We start from the raw sequence: 10,429 nt of genomic DNA on the forward strand, positions 1-10,429 counted from the left end.
CGGCCTGGACGAAAACCGCACTGTTCCTCCTGAATCCGAGGTTCTACTATCGGCCGTATTCTCCTCTCCAGTACCCTGGCATAGACTTTCCCGGGGAGGCTGAGAAGTGTGATCCCCCTGTAGTTGGAACACACTCTCCGGTCCCCCTTCTTAAAAAGAGGGACCACCACCCCAGTCTGCCATCCCAGAGGCACTGTCCCCGACGCGATGCTGCAGAGGCGTGTCAGCCAAGACAGCCCCACAACATCCAGAGACTTGAGGTACTCAGGGCAGATCTCATCCACCCCCGGTGCCTTGCCACCGAGGAGTTTCTTGACTACCTCGGTGACTTCAGCTTGGGTGATGGACGAGTCCACCTCTGAGACCTCAGCCTCTACTTCCTCAATGGAAGACGTGACGTCGGGATTGAGGAGATCCTCGAAGTATTCCTTCCACCGTCCGACAACATCCCCAGTTGAGGTCAACAGCTGCCCACCTCCACTGTAAACAGCATTGGTGGGGCACTGCTTCCCTCTCCTAAAGCGCCGGACGGTTTGCCAGAATCTCTTCGAGGCCAGCCGGTAGTCCTTCTCCATGGCCTCACCGAACTCCTCCCAGGCCCGAGTTTTTGCCTCCACAACCAGCCGGGCTGCACTCCACTTGGCCTGCCGGTACCCGTCAGCTGCCTCAGGAGTCCCACAAGCCAACCAGGCCCGATAGGCCTCCTTCTTCAGCTTGACGGCATCCCTTACTTCTGGTGTCCACCGGTAGGCGCAGGGAAACGACCCTCTCGTTCATCGGGGTAAACTCCAACACATGGCGGCTGAGCTGGGGGGCTATAAACAAACCCACACCAGCCCGTCCCTCACACAATGGGCAACTCTGAGCCCGTAGGGGGAGGCCCGGCCACCAAGCGCTCGCATATGAGCCCCAACCCCGAGCCTGGCTCCAGGGTAGGGCCCCGGCTGCGCCATACCGGGCGACATCACGGTCCTTGTTGTGGTGGTGTTCATAATAAAGTTTTTTTTTTTGAACGTCCAAAATGTCTTCACTATTTAAAAGTGTGTGTATGTGTGTGTGTAGTTCTCCTCTCTCTGCAGATGCAGTGCTGGACGTGTCGTCTGCTGCGGGACGGAGGCGCTGGCTGCATGTCGACCCAGAACCGAGTCCACAGAATATGATCCCTCTACAGGGCCTGCTGAAAAAGCAAGGGTGAGTGTGTGTGTGTGTGTGTGTGGGTGGGTGGTGAATGAGAGTGTGTGTGTGTAGTGAGTGAGTGAGTGAGTGAATTCTAGACATTTACTTGTAATTATGAATTACTTCATGTAAAAACAGCAGTCACTGAGAAGAGCCTGTTTAGAGACTGAGTTAACTGAACACACACACACACACACACACACTTGCACTCACTCACTCACTCACTCACTCACAGGTGTCACTCTTATCAACATCACTTCCACACACACACACACACACACACAGGTGTCACTCTTATCAACATCACTTCCTCCTGCAGGCAGAGCTGCCCATCATACAAGAGGATCTCACTGCAGTGTACAAGAGACGGTATGTACGACTGACTGACGCACACAAACACACGTCTGTGCCGTACATACTGGCCGTAAGATGGTGTTTCCTCACTCATTCTCTCTCTGTGTGTCAGATTGTGGGCGTCGCCCTGCGGCCCGGATGGTGAAGAGGATTCTGGGAGGCCGAACGAGTCGCCCGGGCCGCTGGCCGTGGCAGTGCTCACTACAGAGTGAACCTAGCGGACACATCTGTGGCTGTGTGCTCATCGGGGACAAGTGGGCTCTCACTGTAGCTCACTGCTTCGAGGGGTGAGAGAGCACACACAGATTATGCCCCTTCTCACAAGATGTAATATAACTCTATGGCGTCCCCAGAATGTGTCTGGGAAATTTCAGCTCAAAATACCAGATCATTTATAATAGCTTGGCAAATTTGCCCCATTTTTCAACTGGTATTTTCCTATTTATCACTGTGAAGCTGCTCTGAAGGAGTCAGTGTTGTGTAAAGCATGAGTAAGTGTGTAAGTGTGGATCTGTGTGCAGGCGTGAGAGCGCAGACGTGTGGAAGGTGGTTCTCGGGATCAATAATCTGGATCATCCTTCTCCACACATGCAAACGCGGCGAGTGCGAAACATCATCGTTCACTCGCGCTACAACCGTGCGGTGGTGGACTACGACATCAGTGTGCTGGAGCTGGAGTCCGAGGTACTGGTGACCAGTTACGTGCGGCCCGTGTGTCTGCCTCGCATCGGGACGCTTCCCAAACCCGACCAGTACTGCCACATCACCGGCTGGGGACACGTGGGCAACAGAAGTGAGTCTATCTCTCCTCTATTGAGGTGTACACTACCAGTCTAACTCTCCTCTATTGAGGTGTACACTACCAGTCTAACTCTCCTCTATTGAGGTGTACACTACCAGTCTAACTCTCCTCTATTGAGGCGTACACTACCAGTCTAACTCTCCTCTATTGAGGTGTACACTACCAGTCTAACTCTCCTCTATTGAGGTGTACACTACCAGTCTATCTCTCCTCTATTGAGGTGTACACTACCAGTCTAACTCTCCTCTATTGAGGTGTACACTACCAGTCTATCTCTCCTCTATTGAGGTGTACACTACCAGTCTATCTCTCCTCTATTGAGGTGTACACTACCAGTCTATCTCTCCTCTATTGAGGTGTACACTACCAGTCTATCTCTCCTCTATTGAGGCGTACACTACCAGTCTAACTCTCCTCTATTGAGGCGTACACTACCAGTCTATCTCTCCTCTATTGAGGCGTACACTACCAGTCTATCTCTCCTCTATTGAGGCGTACACTACCAGTCTATCTCTCCTCTATTGAGGTGTACACTACCAGTCTATCTCTCCTCTATTGAGGCGTACACTACCAGTCTATCTCTCCTCTATTGAGGTGTACACTACCAGTCTATCTCTCCTCTATTGAGGTGTACACTACCAGTCTATCTCTCCTCTATTGAGGCGTACACTACCAGTCTATCTCTCCTCTATTGAGGTGTACACTACCAGTCTATCTCTCCTCTATTGAGGTGTACACTACCAGTCTATCTCTCCTCTATTGAGGCGTACACTACCAGTCTATCTCTCCTCTATTGAGGCGTACACTACCAGTCTATCTCTCCTCTATTGAGGTGTACACTACCAGTCTATCTCTCCTCTATTGAGGTGTACACTACCAGTCTATCTCTCCTCTATTGAGGTGTACACTACCAGTCTAACTCTCCTCTATTGAGGTGTACACTACCAGTCTATCTCTCCTCTATTGAGGTGTACACTACCAGTCTATCTCTCCTCTATTGAGGCGTACACTACCAGTCTATCTCTCCTCTATTGAGGTGTACACTACCAGTCTATCTCTCCTCTATTGAGGTGTACACTACCAGTCTATCTCTCCTCTATTGAGGCGTACACTACCAGTCTATCTCTCCTCTATTGAGGTGTACACTACCAGTCTATCTCTCCTCTATTGAGGTGTACACTACCAGTCTAACTCTCCTCTATTGAGGTGTACACTACCAGTCTATCTCTCCTCTATTGAGGTGTACACTACCAGTCTAACTCTCCTCTATTGAGGTGTACACTACCAGTCTATCTCTCCTCTATTGAGGCGTACACTACCAGTCTATCTCTCCTCTATTGAGGCGTACACTACCAGTCTATCTCTCCTCTATTGAGGTGTACACTACCAGTCTATCTCTCCTCTATTGAGGTGTACACTACCAGTCTATCTCTCCTCTATTGAGGCGTACACTACCAGTCTATCTCTCCTCTATTGAGGTGTACACTACCAGTCTATCTCTCCTCTATTGAGGTGTACACTACCAGTCTATCTCTCCTCTATTGAGGTGTACACTACCAGTCTATCTCTCCTCTATTGAGGTGTACACTACCAGTCTATCTCTCCTCTATTGAGGCGTACACTACCAGTCTATCTCTCCTCTATTGAGGTGTACACTACCAGTCTATCTCTCCTCTATTGAGGTGTACACTACCAGTCTATCTCTCCTCTATTGAGGTGTACACTACCAGTCTATCTCTCCTCTATTGAGGTGTACACTACCAGTCTATCTCTCCTCTATTGAGGCGTACACTACCAGTCTATCTCTCCTCTATTGAGGTGTACACTACCAGTCTATCTCTCCTCTATTGAGGCGTACACTACCAGTCTATCTCTCCTCTATTGAGGTGTACACTACCAGTCTATCTCTCCTCTATTGAGGTGTACACTACCAGTCTATCTCTCCTCTATTGAGGCGTACACTACCAGTCTATCTCTCCTCTATTGAGGCGTACACTACCAGTCTATCTCTCCTCTATTGAGGTGTACACTACCAGTCTATCTCTCCTCTATTGAGGTGTACACTACCAGTCTATCTCTCCTCTATTGAGGCGTACACTACCAGTCTATCTCTCCTCTATTGAGGTGTACACTACCAGTCTATCTCTCCTCTATTGAGGCGTACACTACCAGTCTATCTCTCCTCTATTGAGGCGTACACTACCAGTCTATCTCTCCTCTATTGAGGTGTACACTACCAGTCTATCTCTCCTCTATTGAGGTGTACACTACCAGTCTATCTCTCCTCTATTGAGGTGTACACTACCAGTCTATCTCTCCTCTATTGAGGTGTACACTACCAGTCTATCTCTCCTCTATTGAGGTGTACACTACCAGTCTATCTCTCCTCTATTGAGGCGTACACTACCAGTCTATCTCTCCTCTATTGAGGTGTACACTACCAGTCTAACTCTCCTCTATTGAGGTGTACACTACCAGTCTATCTCTCCTCTATTGAGGTGTACACTACCAGTCTATCTCTCCTCTATTGAGGTGTACACTACCAGTCTATCTCTCCTCTATTGAGGTGTACACTACCAGTCTATCTCTCCTCTATTGAGGCGTACACTACCAGTCTATCTCTCCTCTATTGAGGTGTACACTACCAGTCTATCTCTCCTCTATTGAGGTGTACACTACCAGTCTATCTCTCCTCTATTGAGGTGTACACTACCAGTCTATCTCTCCTCTATTGAGGCGTACACTACCAGTCTATCTCTCCTCTATTGAGGCGTACACTACCAGTCTATCTCTCCTCTATTGAGGCGTACACTACCAGTCTATCTCTCCTCTATTGAGGTGTACACTACCAGTCTATCTCTCCTCTATTGAGGTGTACACTACCAGTCTATCTCTCCTCTATTGAGGTGTACACTACCAGTCTATCTCTCCTCTATTGAGGTGTACACTACCAGTCTATCTCTCCTCTATCGTGTTCGTAACTGTCGCCGCTATTGGATTCACCACTGGCTGGTAGAATAAGAACAAATAAAACTAGTCGATTCACTTTAAAAAAAATGAAATCTGGTGATGGCAGTGTTGTAATGAACAAACTCAAACTTTGAATATGGTTTGAGTAAATTATGGCAGTAGCCTTGTGTTGTCGATGATGATGTTGTTGATGTTGTTGATGTTGTTGTTGTTGTTGATGATGTTGTTGTTGTTGATGATGATGATGATGTTGTTGATGTTGTTGTTGATGTTGATGTGTGTATTGTGTTCCTCCAGTGCCGTTTAAGCTGCAGGAGGGGGAAGTGCGGATCATCTCCGTCTCTCAGTGTCAGTCTTACTTCAACATGAAGACCATCACGTCACGCATGCTCTGCGCCGGATACGAGGCGAGAACCATCGACTCGTGCATGGTGAGTGTGTGTGTGTGTGTGTGTGTCGTCACGGTGACGCCATGAGTGTGTGTGTGTGTGTTGACATCATGACATCATATGTATCTATATAAATGGCTCATTCATTCATCATGAGTGTGTGTGTGTGTGTTTGTGTGTGTGCAGGGTGACAGTGGTGGGCCGCTGGTGTGTGAGGAGGACGACGGCCGCTGGTCTCTGTACGGTTTGACCTCCTGGGGCTCCGTGTGTTTCTCTAAGGTCCCGGCCCCCGGGGTCTACGCCAACGTCACTCACTTCACCCAGTGGATCGAGAGACAGATCTACCTGCGCACGTTCAGCCTGCTCTAGGTGCACACACACACACACATCATTCCACGCGCCTGTCTGGACTGTCTCACACACGCTTCACTCGTCCTGTGTTGCTCGACTCGATCCTCAAGGGGGCGACAGGTTCCTTCACATCTGTCAGTAAATCAGATGTTTATATTCAGGATCTGCTGTAAACATGTGGACAGTGAAACTCTCCAGTTCAAGCGAGCGCTTTAACACACATTACAAACTCACGTATGTGATCTGTCACATGATCACCCTTATAAACACCACAGACCCGTTCACACCAACGACGATAACGATAAAGAGAACGTTAGATATAGTTCTAAAAACCGTTCTCAATATTAAAGAATAGCAGAGTTCACACCACAGCTAAAACGAGTGCTGTTGCTAAAACGAGAACATAGCTGTTGAATGATAACACACTGACAGCCAATCAGAATTCGCTTAAATATGATGGACTCGCGCATTTAAAACGTCAGACGATGTTTTACCTCAAGGAATCCAGCACTCGTTCCAACGTCATCGTCTTGCTTCCTCTGAAGTTGTTTTTATTACACTTAATAAGCCTTGGACTATAAGCTCTGGCTCATTCTGCATAAGATTAGATGCCTAGAAAAATTCATTAACATCATCTAGAACAACATCTAGATCAACATCTAGAACAACATCTAGATCAACATCTAGATCAACATCTAGAACAACATCTAGAACAACATCTAGATCAACATCTAGATCAACATCTAGATCAACATTTAGAACAACATCTAGAACAACATCTAGAACAAACCCTATAACAACATCTAGAACAACACCTATAACAACATCTAGAACAACATCTATAACAGCATCTAGAACAACATCTATAACAGCATCTAGATCAACATCTAGATCAAACCCTATAACAACATCTAGAACAACACCTATAAAAACATCTAGAACAACATCAAGAACATCTAGAACAACATCTAGAACAACATCTAGAACAACATCTAGAACAACATCTAGAACAACATCTAGAACAACATCTAGAACAACATCTAGATCAACATCTAGAACAACATCTAGAACAACATCTATAAAAACATCTAGAACAACATCTAGAACAACATCTAGAACAAACCCTATAACAACATCTAGAACAACACCTATAACAACATCTAGAACAACATCTATAACAGCATCTAGAACAACATCTAGAACAAACCCTATAACAACATCTAGAACAACACCTATAACAACATCTAGAACAACATCAAGAACATCTAGAACAACATCTAGATCAACATCTAGAACAACATCTATAAAAACATCTAGAACAACATCTATAACAGCATCTAGATCAACATCTAGAACAACATCTAGATCAACATCTAGAACAACATCTAGAACAACATCTAGAACAACATCAAGAACATCTAGAACTACATCTAGAACAACATCTAGATCAACATCTAGAACAACATCTAGATCAACATCTAGATCAACATCTAGAACAACATCTAGAACAACATCTAGAACAACATCTAGAACATCTAGAACAACATCTAGAACAACATCTGGCCAGTTTGTGTGTGACGCCTGGGGACGGCCATGTGGTCAGGGATCGGCCTCTGTTCACATCGTAGGACGCACCAACAACAACGACTGTGACGAGACCTGTCGACAGCTCAGAGCAATGATACTGACCCGTCAGCTAAATTCACGGTTCGATTATTAGGTCGATGACACTAGCTTCCCTCGAACCTAACCCTGACCCTAACCCTAGCCCTAACCCTAGCTGAGGACATCTGCTGGGTAAAGCCTGTACGTGCAACGAGCAGAAACGTGTTCAATGACGTCGTACACACTCTGAAACCGCAAATATCGTTATTGTTCTTAGTGTGAACGGTACTTACATCTATAAACAGCCATAATGAAATATATACTGATAAATATTATAACTTGGATAGATCCTGATAGATGAACAGCTCAAACTCAGCGCTTGCAACGCAATGGTCATGGGTTCGATTCCCAGGGAAAGCAATGTTGCTTAAATTAAATGTGAGTCGCTCAAATGCATAAATGTAAATACAGTCAAACCAGAATTCATCATCCAGACTCTTCAACATCTCTCACATCATCAGTTTATCCACTATAGTTTAGAGAACGGTGATGAATATGAGCAGAACTAATATTTGATATTTGACAGGTTTTGTCCATCCTTCTGTTAGACTGTCTCACACATGAATTATGCTGAATATCTGTCAGCTGGTAAATTTAACTACACAATTAGATAATACCAGTTTAGCTCAACCAGTGACCAAGCAATGCTTCATTGTGTTCAGTGTGTGTGTAAAAAGAGCATTAGCAGTTACAGACACACACTTCAGCAGAACATCATCAGCTCAGAGTGTTCCGATCATTTCTGCTCACACATTTGTATAATAATGTAGTGTCCTGCACACACTAGTGAAAAAATATCAAATATGATATCTGGTGTCTGAATAATTTTTGGTTTGACTGTAGATCAGTAATTACCCAGAAGTCAAAGCGCAGCTGTGTGTCACTATAGACGTCTAGTGTTTTATTACGCTTCATAAAGCCTGTTGTGTAGATGAACAGGTGTGTGTGTGTGTGTGTGTGTGTGTGAATGTGTGTGTGAATGTTGCCGAACACACTTCACGTCTCACGCCAGGTCAAAGGTCAAAGGGCTCCTGCTGCTCACCTTCCTTTCCTCTGCTGCTATTGGTCGGTTCTGTAAATGACCGGGACCGTGGAAAGCTCTCAGCCAATGATATTCTGTTATGGTTTTGTGTAGTGAATGACATCAGTGTGTTTCTGCAGTGCTTTTCCTCTCGTGTGTGTGTGTTTTAGTGATGTTCTCTTCACGTCACGCGTGTCACAGTGCTTTTAGTGCAACATTCCGTCTGGTTTCATTTTTTAAAGAATATTTTTCTACTGATTTTGAGCACATGAAGCAGTAAATCTGATGTACCATGTTTTTAATGCTCTGTAAATACAGTTGTGTAAAAATGTGCATTAAATATTTCTATCCATTACATTACCTGGAGATTCATCATTCTGTGTGTAATCTGATCCATCCTGAGATGTTGTTCAACAGACAGTCACTTTTATTATATTGTTATATATCAGCTTTGTAAAGTAGTTTTTAGTGGTTCTGAAGACCAAATTAAAGAGCAGATTTCTGCATATATGTAATTGTAACACTTTACAGTAAGATTCATTAGTTAACATTAATGTATTAACTAACAGGAACTAACAATGAGCAATACATTTATTACTGTATTTATTCATCTTTGTTGATGTTAGGTAATAAAAATACAGCTGTTCATTGTTAGTTCATGTTAGTTCAGTGCATTAACTAATGTTAACAAATACAACCTTTTTATATTTTAATAATTTATCAGTAAATGTTGAAATTAATATAATATTAATAAATGCTGAAAAAGTATTGTTCATTCTTAGTTCATGTTAACTAATGAACCTTATTGTAAAGTGTTACCGATGTAATATTTTAATATCTCACTGTCTCAGAAAGTACTCAATTTCCATTACGACTTTTTTTGCTTCTTGAAATCTGAATAAATTCCTGAATTAATCCCCAAATAAAAGAAAGATAGATGAAGAAGAGTGAGGAAAACCCTTGAGTTTGAAATGAATGCTGAAAGAAAATATTACCCCAGATCGGGATTTGATGCACGCGTGTAAACACAAAAATCTGCACAAGATCCGATTTTCCTCGTCCGATCTGAGCCACTTCCAAGTGTGGTTTTAAATCAGATCCATATCCGATATCTGGACTAATATATCGGTCTGAACACTCATATCTGATATCTGGACTAATATATCGGTCTGAACACACATATCTGATATCTGGACTAATATATCGGTCTGAACACTCATATCTGATATCTGGACTAATATATCGGTCTGAACACTCATATCTGATATCTGGACTAATATATCGGTCTGAACACTCATATCTGATATCTGGACTAATATATCGGTCTGAACACTCATATCTGATATCTGGACTAATATATCGGTCTGAACATATGGCAAGCCGTTTTAACATTTAATCATTTAAGCCTACTAGTATCTATTTTCATGCTACTAGTACTTATTTTTTAGATACTAGTATCTATTCCATTAAGTACTAGTACTTATTCATTAGATACTAGTGCTTATTCTTTAGGTACTAGTGCCTATTCATTAGATACTAGTGCTTATTCTTTAGGTACTAGTACCTTTTTAAAGATACTAGTACTTATTCATTAGATACTAGTACTTATTCATTAGATACTAGTACTTATTCATTAGATACTAGTACTTATTCATTAGATACTAGTACTTATTTAATAGATACTAGTACTTATTCATTAGA

The 10,429-nt window shown here is 43.7% G+C and overlaps 1 protein-coding gene across 3 annotated transcripts in view; it reads left to right on the forward strand.

Moving 5' to 3' along the window:
* Positions 1–6,504, forward strand: part of corin (corin, serine peptidase) — a 46,755-nt gene extending 40,251 nt beyond the window's left edge. For all 3 annotated transcript variants that reach the window (XM_079588674.1, XM_079588673.1, XM_079588675.1), the window contains 6 exons: positions 1,063–1,191; positions 1,496–1,545; positions 1,643–1,817; positions 2,052–2,323; positions 5,600–5,733; positions 5,878–6,504. In XM_079588674.1, coding sequence (XP_079444800.1) covers positions 1,063–1,191; positions 1,496–1,545; positions 1,643–1,817; positions 2,052–2,323; positions 5,600–5,733; positions 5,878–6,060 — 943 coding nt within the window. In that variant the 3' untranslated portion in view covers positions 6,061–6,504. The remainder of the gene's footprint in view (positions 1–1,062; positions 1,192–1,495; positions 1,546–1,642; positions 1,818–2,051; positions 2,324–5,599; positions 5,734–5,877) is intronic.
* The last annotated feature ends 3,925 nt before the right edge of the window (positions 6,505–10,429 follow it).

The sequence above is a fragment of the Phoxinus phoxinus genome (genome assembly GCF_949152265.1).
Source record: "Phoxinus phoxinus genome assembly, chromosome: 18".
Lineage (NCBI taxonomy): Eukaryota > Metazoa > Chordata > Actinopteri > Cypriniformes > Leuciscidae > Phoxinus > Phoxinus phoxinus.